The following is a 23,727-nucleotide window of genomic DNA, read 5'->3' as shown; positions in this document are numbered from 1 at the left end:
GTTTGCTCGTTTTCATCTCAGACCTCTACAACTGAGCATGCTCAGACAGTGGAATGAAGATTATGCAAATTTGTCTCCTCAAATAGTTCTGGATCAGGAGACAAGAGACTCTCTTCTTTGGTGGTTGTCGCCGGATCATTTGTTCCAAGGGATGTGCTTCCGCAGACCCTCATGGGTGATAGTGACAACGGACGCCAGTCTACTAGGATGGGGTGCAGTCTGGAATTCCCTGAAGGCTCAGGGTGTGTGAACTCGGTCGGAGTCTCTACTTCCAATCAATATTCTGGAGCTGAGAGCAATATTCAATGCGCTTCAGGCTTGGCCTCAGTTGGCTTCGGCAAAATTCATCCGATTTCAGTCAGACAACATCACGACTGTGGCTTACATCAATCATCAGGGAGGAACAAGGAGTTCCTTAGCGATGACAGAAGTATCCAAGATTATTCGGTGGGCGGAGGCTCACTCTTGTTATCTGTCAGCAATCTAGATCCCAGAAGTGGACAACTGGGAAGCGGATTTTTTGAGCAGACAGACGTTTCATCCGGGGGAATGAGAACTCCATCCGGAGGTCTTTGCCACCCTGATTCTCAGATGGGGCAGACCGGAGCTGGATCTTATGGCATCTCGTCAGAATGCCAAGCTCCCGAGATACGGATCCAGGTCCAGGGATCCTCAGGCTGAACTGATAGATGCCTTGGCAGTGCCTTGGTCGTTCAACCTAGCTTATGTGTTTCCACCGTTTGCTCTCCTTCCCCGGGTGATTGCCCGGATCAAACAGGAGAGGGCTTCGGTGATTCTCATCGCTCCTGCGTGGCCTCACAGGACTTGGTATGCCGATCTGGTGGACATGTCCTCTCTGCCGCTGTGGAAGCTTCCAATGAGGAAGAATCTTCTTATTCAGGGACCCTTCCATCATCCGAATCTAGTTTCTCTGCAGTTGACTGCTTGGAAATTGAACGCTTGATTTTATCTAAGCGAGGGTTCTCTGATTCGGTCATTGATACCTTGATCCATGCTCATAAGCCTGTTACTAGAAAAATTTACCATAAGATAAATATCTTTATTGGTGCAAATCCAAGGGCTACTCTTGGAGTAAGATTAGGATTCCAAGGATCTTATCGTTTCTCCAAGAAGGATTGGAGAAAGGGTTATCAGCGAGTTCCTTAAATGGACAGACTTCTGCTTTATCTATTTTGCTACACAAACGTCTGGCAGATATTCCGGATGTTCAATCTTTTTGTCAGGCTCTGACTAGGATCAGGCCTGTGTTTAGGCCTATTGCTCCTCCTTGGAGTTTGAACTTAGTTCTTAAAGTGCTTCAAGGGGTTCCCTTTAAACCTATGCATTTCAAAGATATTAAGTTATTATCTTGGAAGGTTTTGTTTTTGGTTGCTATTTCTTCTGCTCACAGAGTTTCTGAGCTTTCAGCATTACAATGTGATTCTCCTTACCTTATTTTTCATTCCGATAAGGTAGTATTGCGTACCAAACCTGGTTTTCTTCCCAAGGTTGTTTTCAACAAAAATATTAATTTGGAAATTATTGTTCCTTCATTATGTCCTAATCCTTCTTCTAAGAAGGAGCGTTTGTTACATAACTTAGACGTGGTCCGTGCTCTAAAGTTTTACTTGCAGGCGACTAAAGAATTTCGTCAATCATCTTCATTGTTTGTTGTCTTTTCTGGGAAACGTAGGGGTCAGAAAGCTACGGCTACCCCTCTTACTCTCTGGCTGAAGAGTATAATCCGTTTGGCATGAGACTGCTGGACAGCAGCCTCCTGAAAGAATTATGGCTCATTCTTCTAGGGCTGTGGCTTCCTCATGGGCATTCAAAAACAATGCTTCCGTTGAACAGATTTGCAAGGCTGCAACTTGGTCGTCTCTTCACACTTTTTAAAAATTTTACAAATTTGATACTTTTGCCTCGTCCGAGGCTGTTTTTGGGAGAAAGGTTTTTCAAGCAGTGGTGCCTTCCATTTAGGTTCCTGTCTTGTCCCTCCCTTTCATCTGTGTCCTTTAGCTTTGGTATTGTATTCCATAAGTAAGGATGAAATCCGTGGACTCGTCATATCTTGTAAAAGAAAAGGAAATTTATGCTTACCTGATAAATTTGTTTCTTTTACGATATGACAAGTCCACAGCCCGCCCCTGTCAATTTTTAAGACAGATTTTTTTCTTTTATTAAACTTCAGTCACCTCTGCACCTTAGCTTTTCCTTTCTCTTCCTAACTTCGGTCGAATGACTGGAGTGGGATGGAAGGGAGGAGCTATATATACAGCTCTGCTGTGGTGCTCTTTGCCTCCTCCTGCTGACCAGGAGGCGATATCCTTTAAGTAAGGATGAAATCCGTGGACTCGTCATATCGTAAAAGAAACTAATTTATCAGGTAAGCATCAATTTCCTTTTTAAACCTATTGCTCCTCCATGGAGCCTTAATCTTGTTCTTAGAGTTCAATAAGCTCTATTTGAGCCTATGCATTCTATTGCTCAGAGTTTCTGAATTGTCTGTCCTCCAATTTGATCCGCCTTATCTAATGTTTCATTCGGATAAAGCTGTACTTCGGACAAAGATGGGGTTTTTACCTAAGGTGGTTTCAACTCACAATATTAATCAATAAATTGTTGTTCCATCTTTGTCTCAATCCTCCTTCCTCTAAGGAGAGTCTGTTACATAATCTGGATGTGATTAGAGCCTTGATGTTCTATCTTCATGCTACCAAGGATTTTCGTCCATCATATTCCTTATTTATCCTGCATTCTGGTAAGCACAAAAGGTCAAAACTACAGCTGTTAACCTATCCTTCAGGCTCAGAAGTTTGATTTGCATGGCATATATATCATGAATTATGGCACATTCTACTTGTGCGGCATCTTCTTCCTGGGCCTTCAAGAAGGAGGCTTCACTTGAACAGATATGTAAGACTGCTACTTTTTCCTCATTACATACTTTCACAAAATTTTACAGATTTGATGTTTTTGCCTCAGCGGAGGCGTCTTTTTGGAAAAAGGTTTTTCAAGCGGTGGTGCCTAGTACTAAGGACTGCCTTCCCTACATTTTTCGTTTACTCCACAGCTTGGGTATTGGTTTCTTATAGGTTATAAATGAATTTGTGGACTCTCACTGCCATTGGAAAGAAAATATAATTTATACTTACCTGATAAATTATTTTCTTTCTTGGCAGTGAGAGTCCACAAACAGGCCTTGAAATAGTGTAGTAACGGCAGTCTTATGGCACCTCTTTACCCCTTTTATCTCTCTACTTTTCCTTATCCTCGGCTTGAATTACTGAGAGGGTAGAGAAGGTGGGAGGGAAATTGAATGTTTTGTTTGGGGCCAGGTGAAATATTTCTCATAGGTTATGAATTTGTGGACTCACTGCCAAGGAAGAAAATAATTTATCAGGCAAGCATAAATGATATTCTTTCCTATGGCATGGAGAGTCCATGACGTCATTGAAATTGCTAGTTGGATATTCAACTCCTGGCCAGCAGGAGGAGGCAAAGAGCACCCCAGCAAAGCTATTACGTGTCACTTCCCTTACCCATAATCCCCAGTCATTTTCTTTGCCTCTGTCAAATAGAGGATGTGTGAAGACGGTGTCTGAAGATATTTGATCCTTTTATGAGTACTTTTCCCTGCAAGCAAGGATTGGGGTCTAGCTGTGTCCACGTCAATCTCTTTAATAAGAGTAGTGGTGCCTTTTAGCAGTTAGAAGGCGGCGAGGTGGTCTTTACTTTACTTCTAACACTTTTGCTACCCCTTTGCAGAAAGCCAGTGTTGGTTACTCTGTTCTTTCTTGTACTACAGGTCACTGACAGGGAGTGGAGTACTGGTCACACCTTAGTAGCGGTTATCTGCCCTGCAGCTGGATCCACAGGCAAGTGCTTTTGCCTTCTAGGTACTACAGGACAGCACTTTTGAGGTTAACCCTCTAATGGATATATTTGGGACTCATTTTATCCTTCTGTGTTTGAGTACTTTCAGGGGCAACTTTATTGGGAACAGGGTCAATATGTTTAAAGGCAGACTACAGGCACTTTATAAATGAGAGACTTAAGGGTTAATGCAGCTTACTTGCTTTTCTCCTTGATTTACTTGGTGTTTTTTTTTAAATTATATTTGTCCAAAATCAGCTTTATCTTAATGTTCAAGATCAGGAAATGAAGGGTACTTTATTAGGCCGTTTTTCACTATCGCGCACTTATCTGTGGCACAGTTCTTTTTTGGCCGCTCACGTGACCTCCGCATTTCCACTGTGTCGGAGCGGAGCGCCGTGAGTTTAGAAGTGCCGACTTAACTGTTTTTTGCTGATCGACTCTTTCTCTTGGAGGATAGGATCTCTGCTGACGACTATCGCTCCTCTTACTAGTGGGATCTTACTCCGGTTACGGTAGGAGCCTCTGGCAGATGCTTTTGTCTGAGGTTTCACTTAGTGGTTTTAAATAATTTTTACACAAAGACTAGTTATTTCATGGATGGTATTACTCCACCCTCAATATCTGAACGCTGGGAAATGTGAGACGTGTGTGTTTTTTTTTTTTTTTCTCTTCTTCCCTCTCGCCCTCCAGAATCCTTACCTTCCCTACCACCTCCTTCTTCTTCTGCTAGTAGCTGTCACCCACTCCACACTTGCTATCCTACCCTTTTTTTTTCCCTTTCTTTGAAGGAGATGTTGACATATGTTCAAGTTTCATCTGTAGTTTTTTTGAAAACCAACCTACGGGCTTCGTCTGCCCACTATATGCTAGACTCCCTTAACAAGGGCTAATGAGTGCCCTATCCCTTTCCATACTTCTCTGACTAGTAAGACCCCCTATCATGTGATCCCAGGGTGTGGGGTTCGGTTGCATCTAGACCTTGGGAAACCTGGATCTTGATCCCCTCCTCCCTCAGGCTTGGGGTCTAACTTTTACTTGATGTCAATGATTTAAGGGTTAACGTTTGTTGTTTCCTTGACTAAATGTTTGCTATATTCTTATATGTTCAAATGCTTTATAGACCAACAGTACACGAATTCCTTGTGATCATTATGCTGGAATCTGAAGCAGGTATTTGTCGAGCATGTATTTTGATGTTTTGACTATTTGCTACCATTGTACTGTGAATTTGTCTTCAATAAAAATTATTTAAAACTTTAAAAAAAAAAAAAAAAGATTAGTTACTTCAGTTGTGTTAGCCTCTGTGTTAAAGGTCTCACATATTGTTTATTTTTTGGGCTCAGTCAATGGAACGGAGACCATTCAGATTTATCGCAGAGGATAAATCTGGACTACAAAGGAACTTTACAGGACTCAGGAGCACCAGAAAAGTGAGTAAAATATAAATGCTTTATTGAGTTTCAACAGGGTTTCATAACCCCTGGGTAAGAATACAGTTGTATATTAACAGATGAAAAAAGGCTGACCGGTTTCGGCTACTGCCTTACTCCTAGCCTGCTTAAAACTGTTCACTACCTTTCAGTTTAAAAATTCTCATCTGTTCTATAATGAAAGGTAACTGAAAGGTAGTGAACAGTTTTAAGCAGGCTAGGAGTAAGACAGTAGCCGAAACCGGTCAGCCTTTTTTCATCTGTTAATATACAACTGTATTCTTACCCAGGGGTTATGAAACCTGTTGAAACTCAATAAAGCATTTATATTTTACCCACTTTTCTGGTGCTCCAGTAAAGTTCCTTTGTAGTTCGCATTTCACATGGCCAACAGTGAGCACAGACTTTGGTTTTAACTGTGGAGGTAAGGCTTTATTATGCATTCAGATTGATCCTTATTAAGGGGACTTTGTGAACACTGCAGAGCACCGGCAAGAGGTGCCTAGGAGAGATAGAGGAAACCCTGGCATCGTTTATAGGAAGGTGACTATATCTGCAGGAGCATTTCTTCGCACACATCCACGGCATCCAAGTCTTCAAGGCAACTGTATACACAGAACCCAGAAGTGGTGAGTCATTTTTTGGATTATATTATTGACCTACAGATTTTTGTGCAACCCCAGGGAACTGAATTGTGGGGGTGATTAAGGGGAACAGCCTCACCATTCATAATATCATTTGTCACAATGCAGTATGTGGACAGACATTTTGTTATTTCCGATCACGTATAATAGTGCACACACCCGACCTTTTTTCTTTCCCCTGTTCCTGTTGTGATAAATCTGGACCCCTAACAAGAGACTCTCTCTCGTGGTGGATTTTACAGGAACATCTGTCTCTGGGGACTTGCTTCCTGAGACCTTCCTGGGTGATTGTGACTACGGACACCAGCTGGGGAGCTGTTTGGGATTCTCTGAAAGCTCAGGGCCTGTGGTCTCGGGAAGAGTCTTCTCTTTCCATAAACATCTTGGAGTTGAGAGCAATCTTCAATGCCTTGACAGCTTCGCCTCAATTATCTTTAGTCTGGTTTATCAGATTCCAGTCAGACAACATCACCTCAGTGGCTTACATCAACCACCAGGGTGGAACTCGGAGTTCCTTGGCCATGAAGGAGATGACTCGCATTCTGCATTGGACGGAAGCTCACGATTGTCTCCTATCTGCTATTCACATTCCAGGAGTGGACAATTAGGATGCAAATTTTCTGAGCAGACAGACTTTTCATCCCGGGGAGTGGGCTCTCCATCCGGAAGTTTTCTCCAGGATATTCCTCAGGTGGGGGTTCCGAAGTTGGATCTGATGGCGTCTCGTCAAAACGCCAAGCTTCCAAAGTACGGTTCAAGGTCAAGAGATCCTCAGGCCGCCCTGATAGATGCTCTGGTGGTTCCTTGGGATTTCGGGCTAGCATACCTGTTTCCTCCGTTTGCTCTTCTTCCACGAGTCATTGCTTGTATCAAACAGGAGAGAACGTCTGTGATTCTAATAGCTCCTACCTGGTCTCACAGGATCTGGTTTGTGGATCTGGTGAAGATGTCATCTCTTCCACCTTGGAGGTTACCTCTGAGGAAGGACCTTCTAATTCAGGGTCCATTCCTCCATACAAATCTAGATTCTCTGAAGCTGACTGCTTGGAGATTGAACGCCTAGTCCTGTCTAGACGTGGTTTTTCGGAAGCGGTCATTGATACTATGCTTCAGGCTCGTAAACTGTTACTCGCAGAATTTACCATAAGGTATGGCATAAATATTTTTTTTTGGTGCAAAGCTAAAGTCTTCTCCTGGAGTCGGGTGAGGATTCCCTGAATTTTGTCATTTCTTCAGGATAGCCTGGAGAAAGGTTTTTCAGTCAGTACTCTGAAAGGTCAGATTTCTGCACTGTCTATCCTTTTGCACATATTCAGGTCACAAGATTATATATAGTTTACCAGATTTACCAGATGTTCATGCTTTTGTTCAGGCCCTGGTCAGAATCAGGCCTGTGTTTAAACCTGTTGCGCCTCCTTCAAGCCTTAGCCTAGTTCTTAAAGTTTTGCAGCAGTCTCCGTTTGAGCCAATCTATGTTGATAAAATAGTTATCTTGGAAGTTTTTGTTTCTCCTTGCTATTTCTTCCACTAGCAGAGTTTCTGAGCTTTCAGCTCTGCAGTATGATTCCCCATACCTTATTTTTCATGCAGATAAGTCGGTCCTTCGTAATAAATTAAGGTTTCTCCCTAGGGTGGTGTTGTATCGAAACATTAATCAGGAAATTGTTGTTCTTTCTTTTTGTCCTAATCCTTCTTCTCATAAGGAACGTATTTTGCATAACTTGGATGTTGTGCATGCTCAATTTTACCTACAAGCTACTAAAGATTTTCAGCAATCTTTTGCCCTGTTTGATGTTTTCTCTAGAAAGCGTAAGCGTCAGAAGGCCACTACTTCTTCTCTTTCCCTCTGGTTGAGAAGTATAATTTGTTTTGCTCATGAGACTGCTGGACAGCAGCTTCCTGAGAGAGTTACAGCTCATTCCACTAGGGCTGTCTTCTCTTCTTGGACTTTCTAAAATGAAGCTTCTGTGGAACAGATTTGCAAGGCGGCAACATGGTCCTCTCTGCATACTTTTCCCAAATTGTACAAATATGATACTATGATATGAGGCCTCTTTTGGGAGAAAGGTTCTTCAAGCGATGTTGCCTTCGGTTTAGGTCCTTCTGCCTTGTTCTCCCTCCCTGTTCATTCCGTGTCCTTTAGCTTGGGTATTGGTTCCCACTAATAATTGGAATGACGTTGTGGACTCTCCATTCCATAGGAAAGAAAACTAAATTTATGCTTAGCTGATAAATTTCTTTCTTTCCGGGCATGGACAGTCCATGACCCTGCCCTCTTTTTAAATTATAATTCAGCAGTTTATTTGAGTAAACCTCAGGCACCTTCACACCCTTGGGTTTCTTCGTTTCTATTTTCCTTCAGCCGAATGACAGGGGATTATGGGTAAGGGAAGTTACACTTAACAGCTTTGCTGGTGTGCTCTTTGCCTCCTGCTGGTTAGGAGTTGAATATCCCACTAGTAATTGGAATGACGTCGGGGACTCTCCATTCCCGGAAAGAAAGAAATTTATCAGGTAAGCATCATTTTTTTTTTCCAGATTTCTGAGGGTTCTTCAAGCCTCTTTGTTTGAACCAATTCTTGGTTGGACCTTACCTTGGTTTTTGGAGGACAAATGATTTGTCTATGTTGCTGTAAGGGTGGCAGTAACCCTTTCTCCACGGGCATCATACAGAATTAAAACCTACTTTAAGGAACCAACAGGTGCTGTACTCATTTACTACTTTTGGTTTTTGGAGGTTATTCCTTTTCTTGTTTTCCCTGAAGATAAATAGTTACACTGGAGTGGGTACATATTTTATACCACTGATAAATAAAAACCAGATATAATCTTATGACCTGAATATGTGCAGGATCTTTTTCTTGCTTTTGAACACTAGTTAGCAGTTTGTACGATATTCTACAGCAACACCACAAATGTATTGTTAATTACAAGGTGTTTACTGTCCCTTTAACAATATTTTATAAAATGTAAGTTAAGTCTAAACATTTTTAACCCCTTAAGGGCACAGTTTCAGTTTGCCCAATTGTCCCACAACGGAGTAATTCGATCATTGGTCATTAAGGAAGTTAAAACTGTTTAACATTTTTACTTTAATTGTTTATCAGTAGCAAAACTCCACTTACCATTTGTAGTATTTGGAGGAGCCAGTCTGAGTTTGGGTCTGCAGACTGACTAGCCGCGGTCACAATGTTAGGATAAAGTACATTGTTTTGCATATATCAGTTGTAACTAATTATGCACAGATATGTAGTAGGTTTAGCACTGAGAAGTCAGCAGGTGCATATCAAGTTCTGAAAATTAGAAAATCCTCAATTTTCAGAGCTACGTTACATGAAAAGGGAGCAAAATAAACTGTATTGAAAAGTTGTTTTATTGTGCACAACTAAACATTGTATATGTCTTCAAGTTGTTTACTGTCCTTTTTTTAAAAGCGTTTTTCAAAATTGCAGTTATATATGGAGGTAGAAATATGCACTCTCCTGAACCTGCCTACCTGTTTTCTACAAAGTATACAAACAGAACAAAGCAAAGGTGATAATAGAAGTAAATTGGAAACTTTGTTAATTATATGCTTTTAAATTCTGAAAGAAAATTGGATTTCATACCCCTTTTTAAATCCGTTAATAATCCAAATGGGCTTTCAAGAGGTCAAGACTTTTGAATTCTATATTAATAAAAAAAAAACTAAACAAAACAAAAAGCTTGCACCCTCACCCCTCATAAAACAACCAAAAAAACTGTTGTTGTTATAGTTACTGCATTGAGAAGTCCTAGGAAAATCACATAATGGATTTTCTGATTGATTTGTACATAATCAACCCAAATCATTTTTCATGGGTTAGGTTACACTGCAGTGTTAATAGTTTACATATTTGCACATAATTCAACTGCCTTCTATTATTACTTCCCCTTATAAGGTAGAACACGTTCTTTGCTCTGACAAAACCATACTAAATGTATAATAAAGTCAGTATGATCACAGATTTTCTCCTTTTTCTCCTAGATAAAAGGGTGTTCATGACTGTCGCAGTAGATATGGTGGTGATTGAAGTGGTAGAACCAGTCCGATTCTTATTGGAAACAGTTGTGCGTGTATATCCTACGAATGAGCGTTTTTGGTACTTCAGTAGGAAGACATTCACTGAGACCTTTTACTTAAAGCTCAAGCCGGTATGTTTAAGTAATGGCCTGTTCATATTTTGTTTTTATTATTTTATAATTTATTTGTGTTACTATTAAGTCTATTTATGGAGTTTGAGTTTTTAATATATAACCAGTAAAGGGTTCAGAAATTATAAAAAATATGTTTTAACATGATCGGTGATAGTAAGAATTCATAAAGTAAGGGGTGTGAGGTAGTCTGATAAATCCTAACTTAGCACCATAGCAGAATGGTAATCATAGGCAGAGAGTCAAGTAAGAGAGGGCCGTATATATCCATGTACACAATTAAAACTTCAACCAAGACCATATCAATACACAGCCAGCTGGTGCAAAAGAACCTTCAATAACAAAAGGTATGAAATAAACTGTTTTAGATAATTCTCGCTCTGAATCTCCATAAGAATGTCACACCAAAAATGACACACACACACAAAAAAATCCTAGAAAAGGTAAATGAAAATGGCTGCCACAAACTGACTGGTTATAATAAAATGATTTTGATCTGAGAATTGGGTCTGAATAGAACTGCTCAATAGCTGCCACTGCTTTGGGGCTCTACATAACCCACTACAATGGGGGGAGGGAGAAAAAAAAAGAAAATATAAACTAGAGCACTTCTGGTTAAGAGACACTGAAATATTTCTCTTTTGTGTTATATCATGTGTTTATATATATATATATATATATATATATATATATATATATATATATATATATATATATATATATATATATATCCTCCATGTGTATCTGCACTCTCAATGTCCAATAGTCGCCAACCAGGGTGCCAGATCAGTAAGTATTCATAGTAATCTGCAACATAGGACTGCACTCACTGGATTTATGTAAAAAATCTCTTTAATTAGGTAATTAAAGAGATTTTTTACATAAATCCAGTGAGTGCAGTCCTATGTTGCAGATTACTATATATATATATATATATATATATATATATATATATATATAAATAAATATATATCAATATTGGTGAAAAACTGGTTCAAATTAGTTAAAACAATGGCATCAAATCATAGTTCTTAATTAGTCCATGTGGGTACGTGTTGAAGATTATTCAAAAAAGGCTTTTGCTGATTTAATATGCTTTCATGATCACAATGTCTTCCGTCCATTTTGATATGCTCAATTCCATATTAGTCCATCTAAAGATATTCCATGTACCTTTTCGGAAATGGTGAGTGTTTTTTAAATGTATCTGAGATTATAAAGATGTTCATACATCCATTTCCTAAAGGAATGAGTAGTGCGCCTAACATATCTCAAGCCATATTTTAAACTTCACAATTTATAAATAGTTTACGTAAAGGTTTTTTTCTTTTCTAAAATAATAGCCCACAGTCCTCCATAACATATGGGATATATTTCTCTCCACCAGTAGGACGTCAAGAACCCATACAAGAGCTTTAAAACCCTCCTATCTCTCTCTTAGTTTTGTTCTTGGCCTAGTAGAAGTTGGTTAAGAATAGAGGTGTTTCCAGCTACTGGCTTATGGATTACAAATTTAGAGCTCAGACCAATGTGAAACCCTGGGGAGCATAATTTGCAAAGCAGACAGAAAAGAATCTTCACAGCAGCTGAATGATACAGAGACATAGGAGATTACCCTTTTATGTGTGCAGTATTTCCCTATGGGACTTCAGCCATAACTCCCCTCAAGCCTAGTGGGGACTCGTCCCTAGCCACTCCCTTAGAGACTCAGGTATTTCCTACTGCAATCCTCTGCGGTACTAGATACCTGCACTGGATGGGCTTTCTACTGGATACTAATAAAGCTTCATTGACATGGATTGACATGCCTGGTAAGCCAGTGGAGGGGTGCTGCATAAGGTAAGTGACTTTAAACAGCACACACACAGCCCAGAGGCTATTTTTAGGTACTCTGATACAGGTACAGCATAGGAAGGGGACTTAACCTGCTCTCCTCATGACACCTTTTCTCTCCCTGTCAGGTCCCTACCTGTCCTATCATTATCATGGACATAGTCATGGTGGCTTGTGACCATTTTCAGCCCTCTTACAACTCTGGGGATACTTTTGGGGTCTCTTTTCTAGTAAATAGATGTATGGCCCTTTATGATAACAGCCATCTGCTTAGTGCATTGAGCAGTTCAGTAGAGGAGGCTCTGGTTAGGCAGAGGAACAATATTTTATTAATTTATGGAAAGTTTTATGTTTGTTGCACTCTAATTATAGTAAGGGAACCAAGTTAGATTATTAGATTCCCTGCAGCACCGGCTTTTCTCCTTGTGGTTGCTCTGCCCCCTCAGTGTTCCCTGGTATTTCTCCTCAATCCAGAGTGTTTACAGCTAGCAATTATGCTTCAGCGGTGTTGGGCCAGATCCAAATTTATTTTCAGTGTCTGCCAGTCCCAGGAAAGGAGTGAGTACCCATACAGGAGCTGCCAGGGGGTACTTAAGGGATATTTAGTATCATAATGGCTGTAGGTGTTCCTACACTGAGATAAGATTCAGGTGTCTGAGGGAGTGTAAACATAGTGTAGAGGACTCTCTACCGTTTTTTTTTGTACTAATCCTTATATAGAGTGTCATTGCATACTTATAATAAGTAAAAAAAAAAATGTCCCCACTAATGTCTATAGAGGAGTCAGTTTCTGATATCCCTCTGTCTACTTATGTGATTATTTTTGCAAATCTGTTCTAGTATGCCAGGTCAATCAAATCTGTGAGAATTGTATACCTCAGATTTTTCATGCAAACCAGCTGCAACCATCCACTTCTCAGAGGGAACTTTGGATTCTACTGATTTTACTCCTGAATTTAAAAATAGCATGTACAAAATTGTGACAGATTTTTTGACTGCGATCCTCAAACCAAGTAAGCGTAAATGTAAATCTGGGGATTTATCGCTGTCTCATGAAGTTAATGTGCAAAATCCTTCGACTTAACCCCAAATTCCTGCTATCTTACAGAGCTCTGACTCTGAGGATGCAAACATTTCTAGTTCTGATGGGGTAGTGTCATCAGATGGAACAGGATCCTGTTTCTGAATATAACCATGCCTTAAGATTTAAAGTAGTGCATATCCGTAGCTTATTGCAAGAGGTTTTAAGAACTCTTAGCAATTTCTGAGGAAATGCCTGCTGAAAACAAACCTGTTAATCAATTAAATATTGTTTCCAACCTCCACCAAAAATTCTACAGGTCCCTGATTAAGTCTTGTTCTACATTACCAAGGAATAGAAAAAGCCGGGGTGCCTTTTGTCCCTTCCACCAGATTTAAGAAAATGTACCCCATTTCAGAACAGAATGTAGAAGTGTGAGGGAAAATTCCTAAGGTTGATGGAGCTATTTCTATTCTTTTCATACGTACAACTATCTCTATGGAGGATAGCACTTTATTCAGAGATCCAATTGACCTTAAATTGGAGTTTTTCTCAAGGAAACTTTCTTCAAATTGGTCTTTTACTTATACCAGCAGTAACTCTCACCTCTGTGACTGCAGCAGAAACACTATGGTGTGACTCACTAGCCAAAATGGTGGTGAACAACCCCTCTACTAAAGACTTGTAAAATTGCATTAAGGCTCTTAAAATGGTTCAAGCATTTGTGTGATGCAGTGATGGACATTAACAAGATGAATGTCAATAATATGTCTCTTGCAGTGCTGGCTAGACCTACTGTATGGTTGATATTATGTCTGTTGACATGTCTCTTTAAGAATAGACTGATGACTCTTTCCTTCCAGGGGAAGATTCTATTTGTTTTGGACTTGGACTTTATTATTAAGACGGTTACTGGCGGGAAGGGAGCCTTTCTTCCTCAGGATAAAAAATCCAAAGGAAAGAACAGACAAGGGCAATCAGTTTTGTTTCTTTCGCGCCTCAGGAGATTAGAAGTCTTCTTCTTATCAGATATCTGAGCCCTCTAAGTCGGCCTTGAAGCCTGGTTCTTTGTGAGCAAAGAGTAAGCAATCCATGCAATCTAACACCACCACTTAAGCAGCATGAAGGTGCGGTCCCCGGGCCAGATTCTGTTCTGGTAAGGTGTAGACCAAGTATTTTTCAGAAGGCCTGGTTCAGGTCAATTCAGGACCCCTGAGTTTAAAATATAATTTCACAGGGTTACAGGATAGGCTTTCGGTCCAGACCTCCTCCAGGACTATTCCTTCTGTCTCATGTTCCCAAACTTTAGTCAAAGGCGGTGGCCTTTCTACACTGTGTTCAGGAATATAGGGGTAATTATCTCAGTACCTGTGTCTCAACAGGATCAAGGATTTTACTTCAATGTGTTCATTGTCCCAAAGAAGAAAGGGACTTACAAACCTGTCCTAGACCTAAAGACTTTAAACATGTTTGTCAGGGTTCCCACTTTCAAGATGCAAACCATTCTCACAATCAAAATTTACCTTAATTCAACAGGGTCAGTTTATGACAACTGTAGACCTCAAGGATTCACATTCCCATCCACAGGGATCACTATCAGTTCCTGAAGTTTGCATATATGGACAAAAACTACTAGTTCATCGCTCTTCTGTTAGGTCTGGCTACAACTCCACACATCTTTACAAAGGTGCTGGGTGCACTGTTTGCGGTGATTAGAACTCAGGGTATTTCAGTTGCACCTTATCTGGACGACATACTAGTGCAAGCTCCTTCCCTGTCACTAGCAATCACTCATACTTGCAAGCTTCTATAATTTTTTTAAGAGCACGGTTGAAAAATCAATGTCTCCAAAAGCTAGCTATATCCTGCTACAAGGGTAACATTTCTAGGAGTCATCATAGATTCAGTCTTAATGCATCTGTTCCTGCCCAAACCGCACAGGATAACACTTCAGAGAGCATGTCTCTCCCTGCAGAGTACTTCATTGCTGTCTAACTCAGTGCATGGAGGTGATGGGTCTTATGGTAGCTGCTTCAGATGCAGTTCTTTTTGCCAGTCTTCATTTGCATCCCCCTCAACTAACCATGCTCAGTCAGTGGTCAAAGAATTATCTGCATTTAGAGCAACAAATCGCTCTGGATTCATCTGTCAAACAATCTCTCTTTCTTGGTGGACACAAAATCCTTCTTTGATGCTTGGGACATCTTTCCTTCATCCATCATGGGCTATTGTAACGACAGACACCAGTCTATTAGGCTGGGTGGCATTCTGGAATTCTCGAAGAGTGCAAGGAGTTTGGTCTCCTTTAGAGGCAAGGTTACCAATAAACATTCAGGAACTTTGAGCAATTCTTCAGGCCTGGCCCTTATTGAAGGAGGAAAAGTTTATCCGCTTCCATTCTGACAACATCACAATGGTGGCCTGCATAAATCATCAAGTAGGTACCCACAGTGCACTGGCTTTGGATGAAGTGTCTCAGAGAGCACTGATTCCTCTCTGTCCAGGACAGAATCTCTCAGTGATTCACATCCCAGGTGTCCACAACTAGGAGGCAGATTGAGCCATCAATTGGTTAATCAAGGAGAATGGTCTCTCCATCAGGACATATTCAGTCAATTGGTGATTAAAGGTGGCCTACTGGACATAGATCTGATTGCCTCTCACTTAAAAAAAAAAAAAAAAACTTCCAAGATATTGTGCAAGATCAAGAGATAAAAGGAATCACATGGTAGATGCCTTGGTTTATCCATAGGAATTTAATATAGCATACCTGTTTCCACAGTTTCTTCTTCTGAGACTCATTGCTTGGATCAAACAGGAGTCGGCATCAGTAGTATTAATTGCTCCAGCCTGGCCCAGCAGGACATGGTATCCGGATCTAGTGCAGATGTCCTGATCTCCTCCATGGCTTCTTCATTTGAAACCGGACCTATTATCACAAGGTTCTTTTTTTCCATCAGGATGTCAAATCTCTAAATTTTACCAAGTGGAGGTTGAATGCCTAGTTATGAGACAATCATGGAATCTTAGAATTCTCTGATACAGGCTAGGAAACCTGTGACTCAAAGGGTTTACCACAAAATTTGCAAAGCATATTTCTTCTGTTATGTGTGATCAGTCCACGGGTCATCATTACTTCTGGGATATAACTCCTCCCCAACAGGAAATGCAAGAGGATTCACCCAGCAGAGCTGCATATAGCTCCTCCCCTCTACGTCAGTCCCAGTCATTCTCTTGCACCCAACGACTAGATAGGATGTGTGAGAGGACTATGGTGATTATACTTAGTTTTTATGACTTCAATCAAAAGTTTGTTATTTTAAAATAGCACCGGAGCGTGTTATTACTTCTCTGGCAGAGTTTGAGGAAGAATCTGACAGAGATTTTTTACTATGATTTTAACCGGAGTCGTTAAGATCATATTGCTGTTCTCGACCATCTGAGGGAGGTAAAGGCTTCAGATCAGGGGACAGCGGGCAGATGAATCTGCATTGAGGTATGTGGCAGTTTTTATTTTCTGAATGGAATTGATGAGAAAAGCCTGCCATACCGTTAAAATGACATGTATGTATACACTTCAGTATTCTGGGGATGGTATTTCACCGGAACTACTGTGTTAAAGGTCACTAATCCTTTTAATAACTATTCTCATGTTAAACGTTTTTGCTGGAATGTAGAATCGTTTACATTGCTGAGGTACTGTGTGAATAAATATTTGGGCATTATTTTCCACTTGGCAGTTTTTTGCTTTAATTGTGACAGTTTCGTTTCTCTTCACTGCTGTGTGGGAGAGGGAGGGGCCGTTTTTGGCGCTCTTTGCTACGCATCAAAAAATTCCAGTCAGCTACTTTTATATTTCCTGCATGATCCGGTTCATCTCTGACAGATCTCAGGGGTCTTCAAACTTCTTTGAAGGGAGGTAAATTCTCTCAGCAGAGCTGTGAGAATTCTTATAGTGACTGTGTATAAAAAACGTTGTTTTGTTTTCTTATGTACAAATTTAATTAGTGTTGCTTTTTACTAATGGGAACAAACCTTTGCTAAAAGTTGTGTTGTTTTAAAGTTTGATGCAATAACTGTTTTTTCAGTTCATTATTTCAACTGTCTTTTAATCGTTAGTACCTCTTTGAGGCACAGTGCGTTTTTTTGCTAAAAAAGATTATAACCAAGTTGTAAGTTTTTTTGCTAGTGTGTTAAACATGTCTGACTCAGAGGAAGATATCTGTGTCATTTGTTCCAATGCCAAGGTGGAGCCCAATAGAAATTTATGTACTAACTGTATTGATGCTACTTTAAATAAAAGTCAATCTGTACAATGTGAACAAATTTCACCAAACAGCGAGGGGAGAGTTATGCCGACTAACTCGCCTCACGCGACAGTACCTGCATCTCCCGCCCGGGAGGTGCGTGATATTTTGGCGCCTAGTACATCTGGGCGGCCATTACAGATAACATTACAAGATATGGCTACTGTTATGACTGAAGTTTTGTCTAAATTACCTGAACTAAGAGGCAAGCGTGATCACTCTGGGGTGAGAACAGAGTGCGCTGACAATGCTAGGGCCATGTCTGATACTGCGTCACAGCTCGCAGAGCATGAGGACGGAGAGCTTCATTCTGTGGGTGACGGTTCTGATCCAAACAGATTGGACTCAGATATTTCAAATTTTAAATTTAAATTGGAGAACCTCCGTGTACTACTAGGGGAGGTATTAGCAGCTCTCAACGATTGTAACACTGTTGCAATACCAGAGAAACTGTGTAGGTTGGATAAATACTTTGCGGTACCGGCGAGTACTGACGTTTTTCCTATACCTAAGAGACTAACTGAAATTGTTACTAAGGAGTGGGATAGACCCGGTGTGCCGTTCTCACCCCCTCCAATATTTAGAAAGATGTTTCCAATAGACGCCACCACTCGGGACTTATGGCAAACGGTCCCCAAGGTGGAGGGAGCAGTTTCTACTTTAGCTAAGCGTACCACTATCCCGGTGGAGGATAGCTGTGCTTTCTCAGATCCAATGGATAAAAAATTAGAGGGTTACCTTAAGAAAATGTTTGTTCAACAAGGTTTTATATTACAACCCCTTGCATGTATCGCGCCGATTACGGCTGCGGCAGCATTTTGGATTGAGTCGCTTGAAGAGAACCTTAGTTCCTCTACGCTAGACGACATTACGGACAGGCTTAGAGTCCTTAAACTAGCTAATTCTTTCATTTCGGAGGCCGTAGTACATTTAACCAAACTTACGGCTAAGAACTCAGGATTCGCCATACAGGCACGCAGGGCACTGTGGCTAAAATCCTGGTCAGCTGATGTTACTTCTAAGTCCAAATTACTTAATATACCTTTCAAGGGGCAGTCCTTATTCGGGCCCGGTTTGAAAGAAATTATCGCTGACATTACGGGAGGTAAGGGCCACGCCCTACCTCAAGACAAGGCCAAAGCTAAGGCTAGACAGTCTAATTTTCGTCCCTTTCGGAATTTCAAAACAGGAGCAGCATCAACCTCCACTGCACCAAAACAGGAAGGAGCTGTTGCTCGTTACAGGCAAGGCTGGAAGCCTAACCAGTCCTGGAACAAAAGCAAGCAGGCCAGGAAACCTGCTGCTGCCCCAAAGACAGCATGAACCGAGAGCCCCCGATCCGGGACCGGATCTAGTAGGGGGCAGACTCTCTCTCTTCGCCCAGGCCTGGGCAAGAGATGTTCAGGATCCCTGGGCACTAGAGATCATATCTCAGGGATACCTTCTAGACTTCAAATTATCTCCCCCAAGAGGGAGATTTCATCTGTCAAGGTTGTCAACAAACCAGATAAAGAAAGAAGCGTTTCTACGCTGCGTACAAGATCTGTTAACAATGGGAGTGATCCATCCGGTTCCGTGGTCGGAACAAGGACAAGGGTTCTACTCAAACCTGTTTGTGGTTCCCAAAAAAGAGGGAACTTTCAGGCCAATCTTAGATTTAAAGACTCTAAACAAATTCCTAAGAGTTCCATCGTTCAAAATGGAAACTATTCGGACAATCTTACCCATGATCCAAGAGGGTCAGTACATGACCACAGTGGATTTAAAGGATGCTTACCTTCACATACCGATCCACAAAGATCATCACCGGTATCTAAGGTTTGCCTTCTTAGACAGGCACTACCAGTTTGTAGCTCTTCCATTCGGATTGGCTACGGCTCCAAGAATCTTCACAAAGGTTCTGGGTGCCCTTCTAGCGGTACTAAGACCGCGAGGGATTTCGGTAGCTCCGTACCTAGACGACATTCTAATACAAGCTTCAAGCTTTCAAACTGCCAAGTCTCATACAGAGTTAGTTCTGGCATTTCTAAGGTCGCATGGATGGAAAGTGAACGAAAAGAAGAGTTCTCTCTTTCCTCTCACAAGAGTTCCATTCTTGGGGACTCTTATAGATTCTGTAGAAATGAAGATTTACCTGTCAGAAGACAGGTTAACAAAACTTCAAGATGCATGCCGCGTCCTTCATTCCATTCAACACCCGTCAGTAGCTCAATGCATGGAGGTGATCGGCTTAATGGTAGCGGCAATGGACATAGTACCTTTTGCACGCCTACACCTCAGACCGCTGCAATTATGCATGCTAAGTCAGTGGAATGGGGATTACTCAGATTTGTCCCCTACTCTGAATCTGAATCAAGAGACCAGAAATTCTCTTCTATGGTGGCTTCATCGGCCACACCTGTCCAGGGGGATGCCATTCAGCAGGCCAGACTGGACAATTGTAACAACAGACGCCAGCCTACTAGGTTGGGGCGCTGTCTGGAATTCTCTGAAGGCTCAGGGACTATGGAATCAGGAGGAGAGTCTCCTTCCAATAAACATTCTGGAATTGAGAGCAGTTCTCAATGCCCTTCTGGCTTGGCCCCAGTTAATAACTCGGGGGTTCATCAGGTTTCAGTCGGACAACATCACGACTGTAGCTTACATCAACCATCAGGGAGGGACAAGAAGCTCCCTAGCAATGATGGAAGTATCAAAGATAATTCGCTGGGCAGAGTCTCACTCTTGCCACCTGTCAGCAATCCACATCCCGGGAGTGGAGAACTGGGAGGCGGATTTCTTGAGTCGCCAGACTCTTCATCCGGGGGAGTGGGAACTTCATCCGGAGGTCTTTGCCCAAATACTTCGACGTTGGGGCAAACCAGAGATAGATCTCATGGCGTCTCGCCAGAACGCCAAACTTCCTCGCTACGGGTCCAGATCCAGGGATCCGGGAGCAGTTCTGATAGATGCTTTGACAGCACCTTGGAACTTCAGGATGGCTTATGTGTTTCCACCCTTCCCGCTGCTTCCTCGATTGATTGCCAAAATCAAACAGGAGAGAGCATCAGTAATTCTAATAGCACCTGCTTGGCCACGCAGGACTTGGTATGCAGATCTAGTGGACATGTCATCCTGTCCGCCTTGGTCTCTACCTCTAAGACAGGACCTTCTGATACAGGGTCCATTCAAACATCAAAATCTAACTTCTCTGAAGCTGACTGCTTGGAAATTGAACGCTTGATTTTATCAAAACGTGGTTTTTCTGAGTCGGTTATTGATACCCTGATTCAGGCTAGGAAGCCTGTTACCAGAAGGATTTACCATAAAATATGGCGGAAATACCTATACTGGTGCGAATCCAAAGGTTACTCCTGGAGTAAGGTTAGGATCGCTAGGATATTGTCTTTTCTACAAGAAGGTTTAGAAAAGGGTTTATCAGCTAGTTCCTTAAAAGGACAGATTTCAGCTCTGTCCATCTTGTTACACAGACGTCTGTCAGAAAATCCAGACGTCCAGTCCTTTTGTCAGGCTTTAGCTAGGATCAAGCCTGTGTTTAAAGCTGTTGCTCCACCATGGAGTTTAAACTTAGTTCTTAACGTTTTACAGGGTGTTCCGTTTGAACCCCTTCATTCCATTGATATAAAGATGTTATCTTGGAAAGTTCTGTTTTTAATGGCTATTTCCTCGGCTCGAAGAGTCTCTGAGTTATCAGCCTTACATTGTGATTCCCCTTATCTGATTTTTCACTCAGACAAGGTAGTTCTGCGTACTAAACCTGGGTTCTTACCTAAGGTAGTCACTAACAGGAACATCAATCAAGAGATTGTTGTCCCATCCTTGTGTCCAAATCCTTCTTCAAAGAAGGAACGTCTTTTACACAATCTGGATGTAGTTCGTGCCCTCAAGTTCTACTTGCAGGCAACTAAAGATTTTCGCCAAACTTCTTCCTTGTTTGTCGTTTACTCTGGACAGAGGAGAGGTCAAAAAGCTTCTGCTACCTCTCTCTCTTTTTGGCTTCGTAGCATAATACGTTTAGCCTATGAGACTGCTGGACAGCAGCCTCCTGAAAGAATTACAGCTCACTCCACTAGAGCTGTGGCTTCCACTTGGGCCTTTAAGAATGAGGCCTCTGTTGAACAGATTTGCAAGGCTGCAACTTGGTCTTCGCTTCATACTTTTTCCAAATTTTACAAATTTGACACTTTTGCTTCTTCGGAGGCTATTTTTGGGAGAAAGGTTCTTCAGGCAGTGGTTCCTTCTGTATAATGAGCCTGCCTATCCCTCCCGTCATCCGTGTACTTTTGCTTTGGTATTGGTATCCCAGAAGTAATGATGACCCGTGGACTGATCACACATAACAGAAGAAAACATAATTTATGCTTACCTGATAAATTCCTTTCTTCTGTTGTGTGATCAGTCCACGGCCCGCCCTGTTTTAAGGCAGGTAAATATCTTTTAAATTATACTCCAGTCACCACTTCACCCTTGGTTACTCCTTTCTCGTTGATTCTTGGTCGAATGACTGGGACTGACGTAGAGGGGAGGAGCTATATGCAGCTCTGCTGGGTGAATCCTCTTGCATTTCCTGTTGGGGAGGAGTTATATCCCAGAAGTAATGATGACCCGTGGACTGATCACACAACAGAAGAAAGGAATTTATCAGGTAAGCATAAATTATGTTTTTGTGCAGTGGTTTTTTTTAGAGGGTTCTCATGGTGTTCCTTCTGAATCCCTAGAATCCTTCAGTTCTTACAGGATTGCCTTAACAAGGGTGTATCATCTAGTTCCCTGAAAGGTCAGATTTCCACTTGATCTGTTCTTTTTCATTGGAAGTTGGCTAAACTTCCTGATGTTCAGACCTTTGTCCAGGCCCAATTCTAACTATTTCTCCACCCTGGAATTTGAACCTAGTTCTCTCAGTACTACAAGGTCCTCCCTTTGAACTAGTGCACTCTTTTGACATCAAGCTGTTGTCTTGTAAGGTACTTTTGTTGTTTGCATTTTTTATTTTTCCAAAGAAAAAGACTGTACTTTGTACCAAATGTGATTTTGTTTCTAAAAGAGTTTCAACGGATAATATCAGTCAAGACATTGTTGTTCCTTCTGTGTCCAGACCCTGCTAACTCTAAGGAAAGATTGCTGCATAATTTGGTTGTGGTCAGGGCTTTGAAGTTCTATCTCCAAGCTACCAAAGAGTTCAGGAAAACGTCTAGTTGGTTCTTCTATTACTCTGTGACTCGTAAAGGGCAAAAAGCTACTAAGGTAGCGTTGGCTTCTTGGCTTAAACAAGTGATTCACAAGGCTTACTTGGTGGCGGGTAAGTTTCCTCCTAAACATATAACAGCTCACTCTACAGTGGCAACATTGTGGGCCTTTAAGAATTATACATCTTTGGAGCAGATTTGCAAAGCTGCCACATGGTCTTCTCTGCACAATGTCATTAGAACTGTCACTCAACATGAAAATAAAGGTTCTGCTTTTCCTACCTTTTATTTTCCTATTTTCTACTAGGCTATACGTGAAACTGAGAGAGGTGGGAGGGTTTCAAAGCTCTTGTATGGGTTCTTGACCTCCTCTTGGCAGGATATATATCCCATATGTTATGAAGGACTGTGGACCATCATCAATCTGAAAGAAAATAATTTATCACGTAAGCATAAATATTTTTTTCACTACCTTGAAATCTACTTAGATTTCCCATTTCTAAATTTTTCATATGGGGGGGAGGGGGGGGGTAAGGATTTTAAATTCCTTGCCTTACTACAGATTAAACTATTTTTCTGTGGTAGAATATCCCCCAAGGACTGATACACTTTCAATTTCCCTGTCTTTGTTCATGTCTCATTGAGCCAGATTTATCAATATCTGGCAAACAAGGGCATGCACCTTTGCCCCTGTCCGCCTGGCATCGCGTCCCCGCATTTTATCATTGCACACTACGCCTAGTGTACCACGCCACCCCCTGCGTGAGCAAGGGGTCAAGCTTCCCGGTTGGAAAAGTCTAGGGGAATTAGCTCCTGGAAGTTAATTCATGCAAGTCTGCATATATAGCACTCATCTGTGAAGATGACTCCTTAAATAGGCAGCTGGACAGAAAACCCCAATATCTCTGACCCACCCCATTCCAGGGTGTACAATACTACTTAATTCCACATCCGTTTTATTTATACAACTGGAACTTGGTGGGTCTGTGGTGAGCATTGCATTTTGAGCAATAAAATACCCATACTTCAGCTGACTATTTCACCTGTGCTCTAGTTCAAATGTCCTCAAAATCTGGCCTGTTAGGGACAAGATTGAAAACCAGAGCGCATACAGTTTTAAACAACTTTCCATTTTACTTCTATAATCACATTTTTATTATTATCCTTTGTGGAAATTCAGGAATGTAAGTTCAGAAGTGTATGCAGTGCTATATGGCAGCAGTTTTGCATCATTGTTATACTTTAGCAAAAGCA

At 41.4% G+C, this 23,727-nt stretch overlaps 1 protein-coding gene across 1 annotated transcript in view; it reads left to right on the top strand.

Moving 5' to 3' along the window:
• Positions 1-23,727, top strand: part of RABGAP1L (RAB GTPase activating protein 1 like) — a 1,244,335-nt gene that overhangs the window by 342,087 nt on the left and 878,521 nt on the right. Inside the window, exon 10 of the mRNA XM_053693261.1 lies at positions 9,960-10,126. Within this exon, the coding sequence (XP_053549236.1) occupies positions 9,960-10,126 (167 nt within the window). The remainder of the gene's footprint in view (positions 1-9,959; positions 10,127-23,727) is intronic.

The sequence above is a fragment of the Bombina bombina genome, chromosome 10 (assembly GCF_027579735.1).
Source record: "Bombina bombina isolate aBomBom1 chromosome 10, aBomBom1.pri, whole genome shotgun sequence".
In the NCBI taxonomy this organism is placed as follows: domain Eukaryota; kingdom Metazoa; phylum Chordata; class Amphibia; order Anura; family Bombinatoridae; genus Bombina; species Bombina bombina.
This window is presented reverse-complemented; position numbering and strand designations above follow the sequence as displayed.